A 20,607-nucleotide genomic window follows, 5' to 3' on the forward strand; every position below is an offset into this window, starting at 1 on the left:
ACTCTACAATACCACAACTAATGTTATTTCTGCTATGTCTTCTATTATGATGGTGTGTTAAAAAGTAAGGCCTCCAAATTATTTTATTGTGTTCTCGGCAATAGTTGACCAAGCGAGGTTGTGCAGTGGTTAGCACACCAGACTTGCATTCAGGAGGATGACATTTCAAGCCCGCGTCTGTCCATCATGAATTAGGTTTTCCGTGATTTCTTGAAATCGCTTTCAAAGGATGGTTCCTTTGAAAATGCATGGCCGACTTCCTTTCCAGTCCTTCTCTATTCTGATGGGACTGATGACCTCACTGTTTGGTCCCCTTCCCCCAACCAACCAACTAATAACTTTCGAGGTATTACATGTTATGCATATTACTCAGTTGACTTTTCTGCTTCACTGATGGAAGTAGCAACCCTGCAGAGGGCTCCAAATTGTAGTGTGTAACATGATGGTGTGTAATGTAGCTATGTCATTGCATGTGAAACAACATGCCGTAATCGAAATCATGAAATTGAAGAGTTCATCCACACATGGAGCACCCTGTCCTTCAGCATGACAATGCCAGACCACACACGTGTGCTGCAAGAATTAAACGCCTTGTGTTCACTGTCATTGACCATCTTCCATACACGCCCAACTTGGTCCCATCCAATTTTCGTCTGTTTCCAAAAGTTAAAGAACACCTTTGAGGACTTCACTCTGATAGACATGAAGCAGTGCCAGCAGAGGTGGGAGTGTGGCCCCATCAACAAAGTTAGACATTTTACAGTGCCAGTATAAACAAACTGTTCTCTCATTGGGTGAAATGTGTTCGTCACTAGGGTGTCTATGTTGAGAAATAAATAAAACAATGGAAAATCCAGGATGGAATTTAACAATACCAGAGAAGGAAAGTTGCTACTCACCTTGTAGCGGTGACGCTGAGTTGCGATAGGCACAACAAAAAGATTCACACAATTATAGGTTTTGGCCATTAAGGCCTTTGTCAGCACACACACACACACACACACACACACACACACACACACACACACACACACACATACAAACACACAAACAAACACACAATTTGCACAACATGTGCAGTCTTAAAGAACTGAAACCACACTACGAGCAGCAGCACCAGTGCATGATGGGAGTGGCTGGGGCAGGGAGGGGGAGGGATAGTATGGTGGGAGTGGCAGACAGTGAAGTGTTGCAGTTTAGATGGAGGGCATGAGAGAAGGTGCGGAGTAGCTGAAAGGAAAGAAGTGAAACGAAATTGCTATGGCCCAGTCAATAGTATAAGCAAATTTCTTACTGGCTGTTTCTGGCTTATCAGCAATGTAAATGTTAAAGAGCACTAAGGGCTAATACTGAGTCTTGATGTATGTAATTTTGGAGGAATTGGTTGACATGAATTATCGTCCTTCTAAATGGCACCATTCAATGGAATGGTGAGGTAGCCAGTGTATATTGTGCTACACTGACACTGTTGGGATCTTGGATTTGATGCAAGTTATGGGATAATCTTATTTCTGTCAGCAACTAAATGCATTAGTGAACACAACTGGAAATAATGGAGAAGATCACTGAATTTAGGTTAGAAGCCGATGTATGGATACAGATTTAGCATATGAAACCAGTATATTTCTGAATGTTAGTGGCATAAATTTCTCCTTAAATTCTACTATGGCAGATGTCCTTTATGTATAATGATCACGGCACAAGAACAGTTTATGTTTTGAGTGTTTCTATCATGAATATCACTGTAAAAATTTTAAATTGTAGCATTATAAATAAATTTGTTTTTCATCCCTTAGTCATATGTTTTTAACCAACATAACGAAGGTGGTTATCAGTTGTTATTTAAAAGTTAAAACAGAGAAAAAAATAAAGAAAAAGCTGTAAAAAAAAATTGCTTTATCCAGATAGCAATCCCGTGTCTCTCAACAAACTTGTCTGGCCCCATACTCACTGTGATTTCATTCTGTTTTGAAAACTGAGGCCATTTTAATGGATGGTAAGTAAATCCACCTCATCCACTTTCTGAAGAGCCACTAGAGTGAACAGCTGTAGGGTGAGATAGGTTGCATTTTAAACAATGTCATCATTCTGTTTGTTCTCAGATACTCATCCCCATCCTCGACGCCCACACCTTCTCCTTGTTAGAGTTTCTTTGATAGCTTTAAAGTCCAATTCTGTACAATGTATATTGCGAAGTTGTTTTAAAGTTGGTATTTCCTAATATTGTTTGAACAGTATCTCAGAAATCCCTGCCTAATAACACATCCACCTTGCACCATTTCTCTTTGGGGTATCAATGTTCCTTATATGTTTGAATTACTGGTGATAAGTAGACTCCTCCCCTTCTGCATCTGATTTGACCTGATGTGGATTGTACATGGCTTTCCAACAGTAGAGGTGAATCACACTGGCTCCTGGCTCAGGTTCACTGTTAGTTTCAAGTGAACAGTATATCTGTTGATAAAAGGCAGAGATGCTGTCCCCTAGGTACCCCCCTTACATAATTTCCCCTCTAGAGATTATGTAGTTCCATCAGTGACAGTCTAGTGAATAGGGATGTTCTAGATCAACCTCTTCTGTAAAGGAAACAGTGTAATGTGGTAACACATAATACCTGAGTTACTGTATGCAACCGATATATATATATATATATTAAAAAAAGATGCTGTGGCTTACCAAACGGGAAAGCACTGGTAGATTGACACAATAAAAAACACACACACAAATATCAAGCTTTCGCAACCCGCGGTTGCTTCATCAGGAAAGAGGGAAGGAGAGGGAAAGACGAAAGGATGTGGGTTTTAAGGGAGAGGGTAAGGAGTCATTCCAATCTCGGGAGTGGAAAGACTTACCTTAGGGGGGAAAAAGGACAGGTATACACTCGCGTGCACACACACACATATCCATCTGCACATACACAGTCACAAGCAGACATTTGTAAACGCAAAGAGTTTGGGCAGAGATGTCAGTCGAGGCAGAAGTACAGAGTCAAAGATGTTGTTGAAAGACAGGTGAGGTATGAGCGGCGGCAACTTGAGATTAGCGGAGGTTGAGGCCAGGTGGGTAACGGGAAGAGAGGATATATTGAAGGGCAAGTTCCCATCTCCCAGTTCTGATAGAAGAACCATATTTCTGTGCCACATATACTCTGGTTATGTACATCTGACATATTAAAGTGAGGCCCCTACAATTTTCAACTCACCAGGGGAGTACAAAAAACCACATTTAAGATTGCTTTTGAATGTTCTGAGAATCTGGTTTAAGCCATCCGTTTGGCTCCAAACTGTCAGTAAAGGGAACCATGCTCCAAGTCCAGAAGCATATTTCTGCATCACTTGAGGGGATAGCTGTCTTAACTTATTTAGCCAGCCATCGAAAGGAGCCAAGGATAACCTTTGAACCCATGTGAAAGCATCTTTTATACCAACATGAGCTGCAATTTTTCAGCCATCAGCATTCATCATGCTCAGGAGCTGCTGGCAGAACATCCTCCACATTGAGGACAAGACCTTTCCAAGCAAACATACTGATTCATCACTGGCCTTATTTTTTAACTTTCCATCTATTTTCTTGATGGGCTTCGTTACAAGTTTAGTGTTGGAGCTCCCAGTGACCAACATAACCACACTCTCTGACGATCTGGATTTTTGAGGAAATTAGATCCAGTTCTAAGAGGCATAGTTAGCCAAGCTGTATCCCATGTAAACTCAGCAGTGAGCGGCACCTTGTGCTAAGGTGCAAGACTGCCTTGCAGCATGTACTCACATCCATCTCCTGCCATAGTATTACAAGCCTGCCATTGTCTGCCATTCATCCTCAGGTGAGAAGGAACCACCAGTTCTGATGCATTGGATAGGTCTGACTGCAATAGTAAGCACTTGAGAAAAACTGCTTCTGTAGAAGATAAGAGCAAGGAGTCCACTAGGGGGTCGAGCTTGTATAATAAAAGAAAAGTAAAATGCTTTGGCCCAGATAAACAGATTATGGATCAGTTGAAACTGATACTGCTAGTAATTAAGCAGGAGATCATTCTCTTCAAATGTCTGATTATATTGCATTTCTTGCTCTTCCTGCTGTGGCATAAGTTGACATTGTGGCAGCTGTCACAATTTGTAATACTACTGCCAGCACTAGATCCATTTCTTTGTGTCACACACATAGAGAATCTGAGGCCTTATTGTCCGTTTCATATCTATGTCTGCAGACATTTATTTGACACACACAAATAATAGAACAGATCACAGTAAATTAGTTTGTGAGGCTATTTTTCACTGTACACATTCCCAACTCCACTCACACTCTCCAGTTACTTATTTGTATAAATCCATGTGACCATCCAGCAATACCTTGCAGAAGTGTCAATAATATTGCTTGCACTACTTGTATTCCAAAGAGTGTTTGCCACAAGGTTCTGAAGAGTAAGATCAGTCGTATTGAGTTTCAGCCAGCTTAGCACTGAACATATCATAGGCAACACAGCAAAAGACTATGGCTGTTCTACAATATGCTGTATCCTTTTGTGAAGTAAGTTGTAAGGGGTTAACTTGCATAATCACTGTTATTTAGTCCTATTAGCAGTGAAGTGTATGTTGCAGAAGTGCCCAGTGGATTTGTGCAGCTTCTATGGGCTCTTTTGCCTCATTATCCTTCTGCAAAGGTGCAGCACATTGGACAGTGTTAACATTGTGACCTGATATGGAACATTTCATCCCATTAATGGGCTAGTAATTAAACATGCGGTAAATTCGTCTAGTGGGTGCAGGGAATGTACCACATGATGTGTGAATGTACAACATGATGGTGTAGCAATAATACTTCATTTGTAAAGCATCATAAAACACACCCATGTGGTCACAAGTTCTAAACCAAACTGTCTTGTCTCTCATCCACACAATTATTCCCTTCTGTCCCTTGAGTTCTCTGAGTGGAGACTTTGATGATGCTGGTGTGCCCACAAATATTAAATATATTGAATAAAAACACACACACACACACCATTCCGTAGCCTAAATACACAGATATTGAAATACAAGCTGATTACATAGTTCCAGTTAGCAGATCAGCTGCAAACAGTAGAGCAGATATCATTCTAGTGAACAAAAACCAAAGCCAGTGTATTACTAGCTTCCACAGGCTGCTTGCAACACATTGGTCTCTTAGAAAGATGGCAGGAGTACACACATCACATGGCATTTTAAGTTTTATTTATATTGGTTTTATGCACCTGGTGTCTATCAGATCTTACAATATATCCTTTGGTATGTTATCTGGCCTGGCTTGTTCAAAATTCATGCTTCATACATTTTGACAAGCATCTTTCAGTTGTACTCAATATTATTATGACAGCCCACACATTTGGTTTGACTCTTAAATTGGACAACTTCCCCAAATCTGGAACTCTGTAACTGTCCATCTGCAGTATGGAAATGTAGCTATTATAAAACTTAAGATTCGTCTATATTGATGTGAAACCAATGGTTATGAATAAAGCTCCTTCATGCAGCTATGTGGCTTTTGAATTTTTATCATTGTCATAATTATTATAATTTATATGATAATTTGAATGGTTATCGAGTGTTGAGTGCTATTATTGTTATTCACAATGTCTCTGAGTTATGGTTGGCCTCCCCACAAAGTTGCTTGTAAAACTGGAATATAACAATTATGCAGGTCCCTACTCAAGCTAATAAACTTATAACAGGAAGTTGCATACATGCATTCAAGGACAGCAATGGGCTTTGCAAAAGGGCAGAAAATGTTTGACACATTCTGACAACATTTGTTTTCTGTGTGAAATTTTTCATAATGTGGTCTGCAAACAATTACTTTCATAAGGTGGGTAAATTACTTTTTAATTTCATAATTGTTTCAGTTTGTAAAAGTGTCACGAGATCTTATTGCAGAGTTGTTCATGTTAGTTCACCTGGTTTTTTGTTACATTGTGGAGTAAATAGTAAATGGAATTAACATTGTCATTCTGAAATTAGCTGTATTGCATAATTAATTTTTTTAACTTGATGAATGACAAAATGTGAATGGTAGTAATAAGATATTACAGTACTCATGTCTGTGTATCATATAGTACATTAAAAATGGGTATTGTATTTTATATTGCGTGTTTATTGTCTGTTATATTACAGTATACACATTGTAGTGCTGCAGTTGATGTATCTAACTCATTAAATAATTATTTAGAAGGCAGTCATATAAATGAATACCCTGTCTTACTCTTATTTCCTTTTTTGCTATGAAAGTGTTCTTCCCTAAAGTTGAGATATTCCAGGATTTAATTCCATAAGCTGTTATTTAATGGAAAGAAGCAAAGTATTTAATTTGCTGATTTGTTTCTGTCAATGCTCGCAATTGCACAGAGTGCAAGAGTGGCAGAAAAGAGTTGTGTAACAAGCTCCAATTTTTCCCCCAGTTTAAACTCCCGTCAACATTCACACCCATAATTTTGAAACTGTTGCTTTACTTTTTAATTCTTTTTCCATACATTAATAATCGTTCATTTGTGTTGTACACTTTCATGTTCAGAATTGAATATACCTGTTTTATGGAAACTTGCATGTATTATTTATTTATTTAAATTCAAGATAATAATGTGTCCATTATTAACTAATATTTTTCATTTGTCTACAGGACACTGCTCTATCTGATTTTTGTGCTGTTCCTGGGATCAACATGTCAACGCTATGTTTTACTCACAGACTTCATGATTGCCTCTAAAGTTTCTATTGTTAGTAAGTAAAATTTTTAAGTCCAGTTCATTTTTTAAATATTATTTCTAAATCCTTGCTGCAAATTTCTACATCTACAGCCCCTATAACTATGCTGGTATGAGATTGTGCACTGTGGAACTTTTGCTTAGGGATACTATGATTCTCTGCTTCAACTAACCAATGGAGCTGGCCACTACAGACTTCTAAGCTACTGACTTGATTCTTTCTGTGCAAGCAAATGCCTGTTATTTTAATATAATTGTAACTGGTTGTTTCATAAATATAAAGTTTCACTTTGACACAGATGCTGGAATAATCAAAAGTGTGTAAACATATAATGAACACGTCGTAAGGATGGAATTAATGACTTCTTGTGAGCTAAAGGGTAGTGGAAAGCAGCGTGTGTCAGGTGCCTCATCAATTTTCTGTAATACTTAACTGAGAAAGTAATTCTCGCGTACACCAAACCATTATTTTTGTCCCCTTGTTGTTGTTGTTGTGGTCTTTAGTTGACAAACTAGTTCGATGCAGCTTTCCATGCTGTTCTACCCTATGCAAGTTTCTTCATCTCTGAGTAATTGTTGCAACCTACGTTCTTCTGAATTTGCTTAGTGAATTCATCTCTTGTCCTCCCTCTATGATTTTTACCCTCCACGCTTCCCTCCAGTACTAAATTGGTGATCCCTTGATGTCTCAGAACGTGTCTTACCATCCGATTCCTTCTTCTAGTCAAGTTGTACCATAAATTCCTCTTCTCCTCAATTCTATTCAGTACCAACTCTTTAGTTATGTAATGTCTCCATCTAATCATCAGCATTCTTCTGTAGCACCACATTTCAAAAGTTTGTATTCTCTTCTTATCTAAACTATTTATCGCCCGTGTTTTACATCCATACATGGCTGCACTCCATACAAATACTTTCAGAAAGGACTTCCTGACACTTAAGTGTATACTCAATGTTAGCAAATTTTTCTCCTTCAGAAACGCTTTCCTTGTCATAGCCAGTCTACTTTTTATATCCTCTCTACTTCGACCATCATCACTTATTTTGCTCCCCAAATAACAAAACTCATTTACTACTTTAAGTGTCTCATTTCCCCGTCTAATTCTGTCAGCATCACTTCATTTAATTTGACTTCATTCCATTATCCTCATTTTATTCCTGTTGATATTCATCTTATAGTCTCCTTTCAAGACACTGTCCATTCTGTTCAACTGCTCTTCCGAGTCCTTTGCTGTCTCTGACAGAATTACTATGTCATTGCAAACCTCAGAGTTTTTATTTCTTCTCCATGGACTTTAAAATCACTACTCCAAACTTTTCTTTTGTTTCCTTTAGTGCTTGCTCAATGTACAGATTGAATAACATCAGGGATAGACTACTCACTCCCTTTCCAACCACTGCCTCCCTCTCATGCCCCTCGACTCTTATAACTGCCATCTGGTTTCTGTACAAATTGTAAATAGCCTTTCACTCCCTGTATTTTACCCATACCACTTTCAGAATTTGAAAGAGAGTATTTCAGTCAACATTGTCAAAAGCTTTCTCTAAATCTACGAATGCTAGAAATGTAGATTTGTCTTTCCTTAATCTGTCTTCTAAGATAAGTTGTAGGGTCAGCATTGCCTCACATATTTCAGCATTTCTATGGAATTCAAACTTATCTTCTCTGAGGTCGGCTTCTACCAGTTTTTCCATTCATCTCTAAAGAATTCGTGTTAGCATTTTGCAGCCATGACTTACTAAACTGATAGTTTAGTAATTTTCACATCTGTCAACACCTGCTTTCTTTAGGATTGGAATTATTATATTCTTCTTGAAGTCTGTGGGTATTTCATCTGTCTCATACGTCTTTCTCACCAGATGGTATAGTTCTCTCATGACTGGCTCTCCCAAGGCTATCAGCAGTTCTAATGGAATGTTGCCTACTCCCGGGGCCTTGTTTCAACTTGGGTCGTAGGTGGACCATAATTCTCACTCACTATTGCTCACCATAATTGTTTGTTTTGTTATTAAATTATTTTTGCTTAATAGAAGAGTTTGACTATGGATGCTAGCAGCTACAGCAACTCACTGTTATTTGGCAGTAGTTTCCAGTGTAGGGGTGTGACATAAGCTAGGAACCCTTTGACCTTAAAGCCTGTGAAGCCATTCTTTGGATTATAGTATTGTTTAAATTGCATGCCTGTGAAGTATCGTCTCAGTTGTGCAACTGGATTCATGATTTCCTGTTAGAAAGCTCACAGCTCACAGTAATTTATGGAAAGTCATCAAGTCAAACAGAAGTGATATCTGGTGTTACCCAGGGAAGTGTTACAGGCTCTCTGCTGTTTGTAATTATATAAATGAAAAGGAAAGAATGCTACTCACCATATAGAGAAGATGTTGAGTCGCAGACAGACACAACAAAAAGGCTGCCATACATGTTGAACTTTTGGCCAAACGGCCTTTTTCTAAAATAGACAACACACACACCTTCACAAGGACGACTCACCCACACATGATCATTGTCTTTGCCTGCAACTAAACAGTAACTGGATGTACACATCATGATACAAGCTCACATTACAGATGTAATAAAAGGCAGAAACATGGATTAATTTAAAAAAATCAAATCCAAGCCATAGCTTTAATAAATACTATCTTAAACAACATTAATTGATTTGGAAGCACATAACAATGCTGGCACAACCAATCTTAAAACTGTTCACATTATCACTTTTTCATAACTCTTTTGAGTGAATTAGACAGTAAAGTAATGGTAAATATGCTGGTGTCCAAACTTAAAGCAACAAACTGCTATTTCTCCATCCTGTGTCCTCATGATATAATCACACAAACTATGAGCAGATGTTGCGACAATCATGTTCTACACGGTAGATGGCATCCCAATCAACGGACAACCACTCCAGCAATGATGTCAGGGCACATATCAAACAGGGTAGTGTTTGCAGGGTAGTCTCACATAAACAGTCGCTGTGTACACAGTCACAGATGGTGCATTATGGCACAGAGAAGAAGCCTACATACTCTTTGCTGTGGAGGGCCATATGAAGATGAAAGCAGGAGAATCGCAAACTGATGGGACCCGATGGCTTAATGTGAATTATTCTGTTGTTTCTCTGATGAGTTGACAGTTTATAAAGACCGAAACTGTATCTGATTGACCAAGACAGGGCCGACCATGTGTGGGCATGACAGTACTACCTTATTACTGCACTACAACTGGCATCTGATCTCGCAGCATTGCATGGACATGTTGTATGGAGAAAAATGGTGTATGGAAGGCTCCTGCAGAGTGGCCTGTATTGTTGGAGGGCTGCTGTATGTTTATCTCTGGCATGTCTTCACAGAAGAGAACATCTAGAGTGGAGCTGTCAACATGCCACCTGAACGGTCGAGCGGTGGGCCAATGTTCTTTTCACAGATGAATCCCGATTTGGTCTGGAGGGTGATTCTCAACAGATTCTCATCTGGAGGGTATGTGGAACATGATTTTGGGACACAAATATTGTGCAAAGGGACCAATACTGAGGAGGATCCATAATGGTGTGGCCAGGGATTATGTTGACCACTCAGACACTTCTTCGTGAAATTGTATGGGTGAAACCAGCAAGATTTAACTGCTTTGAGATACCTTGAGGAGATCTTGGGATCTAATGGGCAGTTTTTTCTTAAACATGGCATGGCCTGCTCACTCCCCCAATTTGAATACTGTAGAGCGTGTCTGGAATGCAGTAGGGAAGCATATTGCATCACGTCAGCATCCAACAACCACTCTCCAAGACTTGGGAGTTTGTCTGCAGGAAGAATTGGTGGTATTGCATCAACATGTGACTGATGACATCATTCACAGCATGTCCCTTCATTGTCAGGTCTGTATTGATGCCAGAGGTGGTCACACCCCATACTGAACATATTAACCAGTTGTCAGAATGTTTGTGCAAATCCATTAAGTTGGAAAAAAAAAATGAAGAACATTTTTGTGTACCGTTATGCATGTTGCAGTTGATGATGTTCTGTGTTCTTTACATTGTTTCTACTTTATTATCTCCTGTTTATACTGTTTTGTGGTAAAAGAAATCCAACGTTCTAAAATTTCCATTTGTTGCTCTAATTTTGGACACTAGCATAGTCTGTCTGCTTCTTCCCCCCCCCCCCCCTCCCCCCTCTCCCCCAAACAGTAAGAAGTAACCATGCATAGCTAGGTTTAGGGTGTTTTTAATTCTGTTGGAGAATTCCTATATGATACAGAAGAGCAACTTATGTGTCAAAATTAGACTCACAAGAGAGAGGTGACAATCATTTTTATTATGTTTTTATTAGGTAGCTCTCTTGTCTGTTTCTCTGCCCAGTGCCCAGTACAAATTTTGAAGTTGATTTTAAACTAACTTACCAATGAACTAGTAGAGCCTTGAAACTTTCACCAAAGCTCATAACTTGATGACAGTGCTATATCAACTCGCTTTCTTGTCTGGTGTGTGGTAGAGAGTATTTTGTGTACGATTGCCATTTCCCCATTTTTCTGTTCCAGTTGTGAATGGTTTACAGTATGACTGATTACTGGTAGTCCTACATGTGAGCTCGATTCTCTAATTTTTACTTTCACAGTCTTTTTACAAGATTAATCTAGGAGGAAGCAGTATAATGGTTGACACAGGTGAAGAGAAAAAACCTGAAATTTACCTCATGTCTTAGTTGTAAGATCATAAAAATGTTTTAATTTAAATTGATTGAAATATTTCGCATACACAAGATTAGAAAGCAGAAAATAATTACTTAAATAAAAATGAAATTTTAGTATATCACATTTTTAAATTGGACTAATAAATATAAAGGAATTTCTCCTAGCCCCATTCAGATTCCTGACCCAATCCAGATAGTTCTGAAAATTTGTGATTGTGAATTTTTAATAACTATGAAAATACTTGTAAGATTTAAAATTAAAGATGTGGAGCGCAAGCATTATGTAATTGATGCATGAGTAGTTCACCTTCGTACTATTATCTATTACATGTGCCCCACATTTTTCATTTTGAAACCTACAAGTATTTTCATAGCTATTAAAAATGCACAGTCCGATATATTCAGGACTTTGTCAGGCATTTCTGTATTGTTCTGTTTATTTAGTTTTTCTTTCTTTTTAAATGGCTTGGTCTTCTTTGATCAGTATTTGCTAGTATTTGTTACATTTGTGTGCTTGACCATAAGGTATTATCATTTACACTTCTGACAATGCATGAAATTGTTACAGGTGTTTTATTGCTAGCTGGTTTGTACGTCTCTTCAATGTCCAGCTGCCTTGGGGCAATGTACGGTACACCACGTGTCCTACAGTCAGTTGCCAATGAGAATGTTATACCTATCATACAAATATTAGGACGAGGGGTAAGTGGAAACAGCTATGTGAAATTTTTATTATATCAGTTACAGCTACAAAGTTGGTCAGAAGTCATGAAGTGTGATTAACGTTTTTATTTATCAATAATTTCCATGTATATTTCATAGACTCAAGGATGGTCAATCATCTTCTGTCATACTTTGAAAGATAAGAAAGGAGAAAAGAATGAATAAAAAAAGTTACGTGCAGTTATAACTCCTTTGCCCCTTTGTGACTTTCGGCCAGTCCTGTATATTCAAGCATGTTTGTTTCTGTACGTCACTTCTACTCTGTTGTTGGAAATTTTCTATACATTTCACAAATTTTTGGTATGGTCTCTTCACTGAATATTGTGGAGAACTTCTGAAAATATATATCTCACACTTCTGTGCTGAAATGGAGGAAAAAAATGGCTTTGTTCTGTTGACGAGGTGCAGTTTCCTTCATGGTGCAAAGAAATTGAAGAAAATGTGGTAGGTGGCTATCATATAATTTAATCTGCAAATTATGTTGTAAATTTTGAAATATGATTAAGACAATAAATTGCGGATTTGTCAAATAAGACATGCAAAGCAGTCATCAGCAGGCACCTAAAGAAAAAATAGATAATTGCTGGACTCCAGGTCAAAGCCCTTTATCAGAGTTAATAAACATGCACAATCGCTTTTGTCTCCCAATGCTGTTACCTCACTCAGAGTGGTGAATATGGCTCTATTGTTAACTACACTCCGTGCAAATCTCATGATGCACATGAATTCCCATTTCAGAAGTTGTTCATATTGTCTACCTGCCATCTGAACAAATAGTAATTCCTCCCAAATTCACAACCAGTGATACAAAAACCTACACGTGTGTGAGAGCAACATCTGCTGTGCATGGTCTGTGAGGACAACATTCAGTAGGTAAGTTGCTAATGGTCAGGTTTCTTGCATGTTCTTTTGAGGCCATTGTGTTCTGTGAACTCCTTATCTTGCAAAGGCACAGGCTCCCATATGTTATGGTGGAAATATAGTGTGGAACCATGGACTTGCCGTTGGTGGGGAGGCTTGCGTGCCTCAGTGATACAGATAGCCGCACCGTAGGTGCAACCGCAACGGAGGGGTATCTGTTGAGAGGCCAGACAAACGTCTGGTTCCTGAAGAGGGGCAGCAGCCTTTTCAGTAGTTGCAGGGGCAACAGTCTGGATGATTGACTAATCTGGCCTTGTAACAATAACCAAAACAGCCTTGCTGTGCTGGTACTGCGAACGGCTGAAAGCAAGGGGAAACTACAGCCATAATTTTTCCCGAGGGCATGCAGCTTTACTGTATGATTAAATGATGATGGCGTCCTCTTGGGTAAAATATTCCGGAGGTAAAATAGCCCCCCCATTCGGATCTCCGGGCGGGGACTACTCAAGAGGATGTCGTTATCAGGAGAAAGAAAACTGGCATTCTACGGATCGGAGCGTGGAATGTCAGATCCCTTAATCGGGCAGATAGGTTAGAAAATTTAAAAAGGGAAATGGATAGGTTAAAGTTAGATATAGTGGGAATTAGTGAAGTCCGGTGGCAGGAGGAACAAGACTTCTGGTAAGGTGACTACAGGATTATAAACACAAAATCAAATAGGGGTAATGCAGGAGTTGGTTTAATAATGAATAGATAAATAGGAATGCGGGTAAGCTACTACAAACAACATAGCGAACGCATTATTGTGGCCAAGATAGATACGAACCCCACACCTACTACAGTAGTACAAGTTTATAAGCCAACTAGCTCTGCAGATAACGAAGAAATTGAAGAAATGTATGATCAAATAAAAGAAATTATTCAGATAATGAAGGGAGATGAAAATTTAATAGTCATGGTTGACTGGAATTCAGTAGTAGGAAAAGGGAGAGAAGGAAATGTAGTAGGTGAATATGGAATGGGGCAAAGAAATGAAAGAGGAAGCCGCCTGGTAGAATTTTGCACAGAGCGCAACTTAATCATAGCTAACACTTGGTTCAAGAATCCCAAAAGAAGGCTCTATACATGGAAAAAGCCTGGAGATACTGACAGGTTTCAGATAGATTATATAATGGTACAGCAGTGAATTAGGAACTAGGTTTTAAATTGTAAGACATTTCCAGGGGCAGATGTGGACTCTGACCACAATCTATTGGTTATGACCTGTAGATTAAAACTGAAGAAACTACAAAAAGGTGGGAATTTAAGGAGATGAGACTTGGCTAAACTAAAAGAACCAGAGGTTGTACGGAGTTTCAAGGAGAGCATAAGGGAGCAATTGACAGGAATGGGGGAAAGAAATACAATAGAAGAAGAATGGGTATCTTTGAGGGATGAAGTAGTGAAGGCAGCAGAGGATCAAGTAGGTAAAAAGACGAGGGCGAGTAGAAATCCTTGGGTAACAGAAGAAATATTGAATTTAATTGATGAAAGGAGAAAATACACTCCTGGAAATGGAAAAAAGAACACATTGACACCTTTGTGTCAGACCCACCATACTTGCTCCGGAGACTGCGAGAGGGCTGTACAAGCAATGATCACACGCACGGCACAGCGGACACACCAGGAACCGCGTTGTTGGCCGTCGAATGGCGCTAGCTGCGCAGCATTTGTGCACCGCCGCCGTCAGTGTCAGCCAGTTTGCCGTGGCATACGGAGCTCCATCGCAGTCTTTAACACTGGTAGCATGCCGCGACAGCGTGGACATGAACCGTATGTGCAGTTGACGGACTTTGAGCGAGGGCATATAGTGGGAATGCGGGAGGCCGGGTGGACGTACCGCTGAATTGCTCAACACGTGGGGCGTGAGATCTCCACAGTACATCGATGTTGTTGCCAGTGGTCGGCGGAAGATGCACGTGCCCGTCGACCTGGGACCGGACCGCAGCGACGCACGGATGCACGCCAAGACCGTAGGATCCTGCGCAGTGCCGTAGGGGACCGCACCGCCACTTCCCAGCAAATTAGGGACACTGTTGCTCTTGGGGTATCGGCGAGGACCATTCGCAACCGTCTCCATGAAGCTGGGCTACGGTCCCGCACACCATTAGGCCGTCTTCCGCTCACGCCCCAACATCGTGCAGCCCGCCTCCAGTGGTGTCGCAACAGGCGTGAATGGAGGGACGAATGGAGACGTGTCGTCTTCAGCGATGAGAGTCGCTTCTGCCTTATTGCCAATGATGGTTGTATGCGTGTTTGGCGCCGTGCAGGTGAGCGCCACAATCAGGACTGCATACGACCGAGGCACACAGGGCCAACACCCGGCATTATGGTGTGGGGAGCGATCTCCTACACTGGCCTACACCTCTGGTGATCGTCGAGGGGACACTGAATAGTGCACGGTACATCCAAACCGTCATCGAACCCATCGTTCTACCATTCATAGACCGGCAAGGGAACTTGTTGTTCCAACAGGACAATGCACATCCGCATGTATCCTGTGCCACCCAACGTGCTCTAGAAGGTGTAAGTCAACTAGCCTGGCCAACAAGATCTCCGGATCTGTCCCCCATTGAGCATGTTTTGGACTGGATGAAGCGTCGTCTCACGCGGTCTGTACGTCCAGCACGAACGCTGGTCCAACTGAGGCGCCAGGTGGAAATGGCATGGCAAGCCGTTCCACAGGACTACATCCAGCATCTCTACGATCGTCTCCATGGGAGAATAGCAGCCTGCATTGCTGCGAAAGGTGGATATACACTGTACTAGTGCCGACACTGTGCATGCTCTGTTGCCTGTGTCTATGTGCCTGTGGTTCTGTCAGTGTGATCATGTGATGTATCTGACTCCAGGAATGTGTCAATAAAGTTTCCCCTTCCTGGGACAATGAATTCACGGTGTTCTTATTTCAATTTCCAGGAGTGTATAAAACTGCAGTAAATAAAGCAGGCAAAAGGAATACAAACGTCTCACAAATGAGATTGACAGGAAGTGCAAAATGACTAAGCAGGGATGGCTAGAGGAAAAATGTAAGGATGTAGAGACTTATCTCACTAGGGGTAAGATAGATACTGCCTACAGTAAAATTAAAGAGACCTTTGGAGAAAAGAGGACCACTTGTATGAACATCAAGAGCTCAGATGGAAACCCAGTTCTAAGCACAGAAGGGAAAGCAGAAAGGTGGAAGGAGTATATAGAGGGTCTATACAAGGGCGATGTACTTGAGGACAATATTACGAAAATGGAAGAAGATGTAGATGAATATGAAATGGGAGATACTATACTGCGTGAAGAGTTTGACAGAGCACTGAAAGAACTGAGTCGAAATAAGGCCCCCGGAGTAGACAACATTCCATTGGAACTACTGACAGCCTTGGGAGAGCCAGTCCTGACAAAACTCTACCATCTGGGGAGCAAGATGTATGAGACAGGTGAAATACCCTCAGACTTCAAGAAGAATATAATAATACCAATCCCAAAGAAAGCAGGTGTTGACAGATGTGAAAATTACCGAACTATCAGTTTAATAAGTCACAGATGCAAAATACTAACGTGAATTCTTTACAGATGAATGGAAAAACTAGTAGAAACTGACCTCGGGGAAGATCAATTTGGATTCCGTAAAAATGTTGGAACACGTGAGGCAATACTGACCCTACGACTTATCTTAGAAGCTAGATTAAGGAAGGGCAAACCTACGTTTCTAGCATTTGTAGACTTAGAGAAAGCTTTTGACAATGTTGACTGGAATACTCTTTTCAAATTCTGAAGGTGGCAGGGGTAAAATACAGGGAGCAAAAGGCTATTTACAATTTGTACAAAAACCATATGGCAGTTATGAAGAGTCGAGGGACATGAAAGGGAAGCAGTGGTTGAGAAGGGAGTGAGACAGGGCTGTAGTCTCTCCCCGATGTTATTCAATCTGTATATTGAGCAAGCAGTGTAGGAAAGAAAAGAAAAATTTGGAGTAGGTATTAAAGTCCATGGAGAAGAAATAAAAACTTTGAGGTTTGCCGATGACATCGTAATTCTGTCAGAGACAGCAAAGGACTTGGAAGAGCAGTTGAACGGAATGGATAGTGTATTGAAAGGAGGATATAAGATGATCACCAACAAAAGCAAAACGAGGATAATGGAATGTAGTCAAATTAAGTCGGGTGATGCTGAGGGAATTAGATTAGGAAGTGAGACACTTAAAGTAGTAAAGGAGTTTTGCTATTTGTGGAGCAAAATAACTGATGATGGTCGAAGTATAGAGGATATAAAATGTAGACTGGTAATGGAAAGGAAAGCGTTTCTGAAGAAGAGAAATTTGTTAACATCTAGTATAGATTTAAGTGTCAGGAAGTCATTTCTGAAAGTATTTGTATGGGATGTAGCCATGTATGGAAGTGAATCATGGACGATAAATAGTTTGGACAAGAAGAGATTAGAAGCTTTCAAAATGTGGTGCTACAGAAGAATACTGAAGATTAGATGGGTAGATCACATAACTAATGAGGAGGTATTGAATCGGATTGGGGAGAAGAGAAGCTTGTGGCACAACTTGACCAGAAGTACGGATCGGTTGGTAGGACATGTTCTGAGGCATCAAGGGATCACCAATTTTGCATTGGAGGGTAGCGTGGAGGGTAAAAATCGTAGAGGGAGACCAAGAGATCACTACACTAAGCAGATTCAGAAGGATGTAGGTTGCAGTAGGTGCTGGGAGATGAAGAAGTTTGCACAGGATAGAGTAGCATGGAGAGCTGCATCAAACCAGTCTCAGGACTGGAGACCACAACAACAACAACTTGAGGGCAACAATTTGATGTTGATATAGGAATAAGACACACAGAGAAATATTGTGGTTATGTTGTTACAAAATTATATGGGAACATAATAACAATTTCTCTACCTTTCATTTAATTAAATCTCTTTGATAATCTAATCAGAGCTCTTAATATGATGAAGCGGTGAATGTTCCCTCCAGGTATGTCATGATCTGGAATCATGTTTGCACAATCCCATAAGTAGGACAGCATAACCTTCCATGCCTGTGATTATATTTGAAACTTGTTCATTTTTGACAAAGATAGGTACTTCCATTCCTCACTTTCTGTTGCTTCCCAGTTGGTGGTAGCAGACCCAGCTGCCAACCTAGTTTAAGAATTACGCAAGCTCCAAACAAAAGTTATTCATGAATATCCATAGCAATCATTTAATTTCAGGAATCACCTGGGATGGTAGTTACTTAAGGAATTCTTGTGAGCCTGTTAGATAAAGCATATTGTCATCTGCTGAAACATGACCATCAAAATGTCTTACACAAAACATCAGTCACTTTGATGCCAATTCCTATCCAGGTACAATATTGCAGTGCCTGTGTATGATATTGCAGTGCTTATGTTATTCTGATTACGATTTGAAGTTCCTTTGGACATGCATGTGTATCCAAAGGAGCAGGCACTGCTGTGACTACATTCACTATGCAGTAAGCATATGGTTGATGACATGTGGAAGTTTGGGTGTGGCCGTGAGTCGTTCACAGATAACCAAATGGTAAGGCGACCACTCGTGATAAGCGGGAAGTCCGGGTTCGAGTACTGGTTTGCCACAAATTTTTATAGTCGTCATTCCATTCTACAGCTGATGTTTGTCCTTATTTGCAATTTTGAATACATTTGATGTATCCTGTTTGGATACAAACAAATTTTCTATTGGTCATATGTCAGCTGTATTGAAATGTGGGCAATTAAGTGGATCAATAAATATATGTGGAGAAAGTAGGATCCAAACGTTCATTAGAATGAAAAGCTGTACAAGGAAGAGGAAATACCTATCCAATCTGATAAAGTTGAAATTCTACCCATCTCTCCTTTTGAAGGAAAATAATAAACTCACTCAAAAGTAAAAGCCCACATTTAATTTTTGGCATCTCTGACTAAGTACTGAAAGCTTGTTCCCAACAGACAAGTTGGAGGGTCAGTCAAATTCGTAAAAACTCACTGAAACAGGGCATTTTTCCTCATAGATTGAAATTTGATGTCATTAAACCATTGCATAAAAAGGGGATTGGTCTGATGCTGACAACTACTGCCGAGTCTCACTTCTGACGGCTATCTTTAAATTTCTTGGCAGAGTAATGTATTCAAAGTAACTTAATATATTTGTAAAAATAAAACACTAACAAAATACCAGTTTGGTTTTCAGAAAGGCTTTTAAGCAGAAAATACTATACAGCGTGAAAAGTATTTAAACCAACAAACTCTGGGACATCAAAAGAAACATTTTTCCCTAACGTCATTTTTTCTCATGAGGGTTATTTAAACCGGTGGAGGCCATATTATGCTCTTCAGTTGTAGGCAACTGCTGTCCACCAGTATAATAGTGCATTGTCTGTTTAGTAATGGAGCGATACAACTGGAGTGAGTACGCCGATATGGTTGGTGCGAACTACGTAGCACACCACAACAGACGAGCTGCACAGCGGGTTTATCAACAACAATACCCTAATCACCGTATCCTGCATCATACGATCTTTGCCGCTGTGTACCAGTGTCTGCATGTCATGTAGCAGATTACCTGGACAGGGAGGCCTTCGCACATTAAGAACGCTGCAATTTGAGCAAGCTGTCTTGCAGCATGTGGAGCGGGATCCTTCAATCAGCACTTGCGCAACTGCACATAATATGGGGACCACGAATGTAAGAACAATCCTTCGAGAGCAATTGTTATGTCCATTTCACTTACAGCGTGTCCACTACCTGGAACCAGTTGATTATCCGCCCAGAGCACAGTTTTCACAGTGGTACCTGGAACAGTGTGAAATGCATCCTACATCTCCATCCTCTGTCTTGTTTACCGATGAAGTAACGTTTGGGCGTGATGGAGTCGTCAACATGCACATTTCGCATGTTTGGAGTAAGGCTAGTCCACATGCCACAGTTACTAGCGCTCATCAAGTGCAGTTCTTCGTTAATGTGTGGGTTGGTGTTGGGGACTGTTTAATTTGGCCGTTTATGCTACCTCGGCCATTAAATGGCAGGTACTATTACAATTTTCTCGCCAGAGAATTGCCAGAATCGCTGGAAGACCTCCCAATCCCTACAAGACAACGCTTGTGGTTCCAACATGATGGGGCGCCAATACATTTCAGTCATCATGTGCATTGATTCCTGGACCGACGGTTCCCAGAAATGTGGATTGGCAGAGGTGGTCCAGTACCATGGCCTGCTTGATCCCCAGATATGCCCCTCTGGACTTTTTTCTGTGGGGGGAGACATGCAACCTTGTTTATGCAACTCCTGTTGAATCAGAAGAGGATCTGGTTGCCCGGATAGTAGCAACAGCAGGAACAACTCAGGATACTCCTGGGATTGTTGCCCGTGTCAGAGAGAACATGATCTGACGGTGTAACCTTTGTTTATGTGTCAACGGAGGCATTTTTGAAAATCTACTGTAACTGAAATAGGGTTGTGTTAATGTGTTGCCTCTTGGTCATAAAAAATGGAAAAGTGTTTGTTGGTTTAATTAATTTGCCGCCAGAGAAATTTTCCTCTACCGGTTTAAATGCTCCTCATAGGAAAAAATGA

General features: G+C 40.4%; 1 protein-coding gene across 2 annotated transcripts in view; it reads left to right on the forward strand.

Moving 5' to 3' along the window:
• The window catches only part of LOC126274306 (solute carrier family 12 member 8), a 167,968-nt gene that overhangs the window by 71,399 nt on the left and 75,962 nt on the right, over positions 1 to 20,607 (forward strand). For both annotated transcript variants that reach the window (XM_049977103.1, XM_049977102.1), the window contains exons 7-8: positions 6,643 to 6,743; positions 11,979 to 12,112. In XM_049977103.1, the coding sequence (XP_049833060.1) occupies positions 6,643 to 6,743; positions 11,979 to 12,112 (235 nt within the window). The remainder of the gene's footprint in view (positions 1 to 6,642; positions 6,744 to 11,978; positions 12,113 to 20,607) is intronic.

Source organism: Schistocerca gregaria, chromosome 1 (assembly GCF_023897955.1).
Source record: "Schistocerca gregaria isolate iqSchGreg1 chromosome 1, iqSchGreg1.2, whole genome shotgun sequence".
Lineage (NCBI taxonomy): Eukaryota > Metazoa > Arthropoda > Insecta > Orthoptera > Acrididae > Schistocerca > Schistocerca gregaria.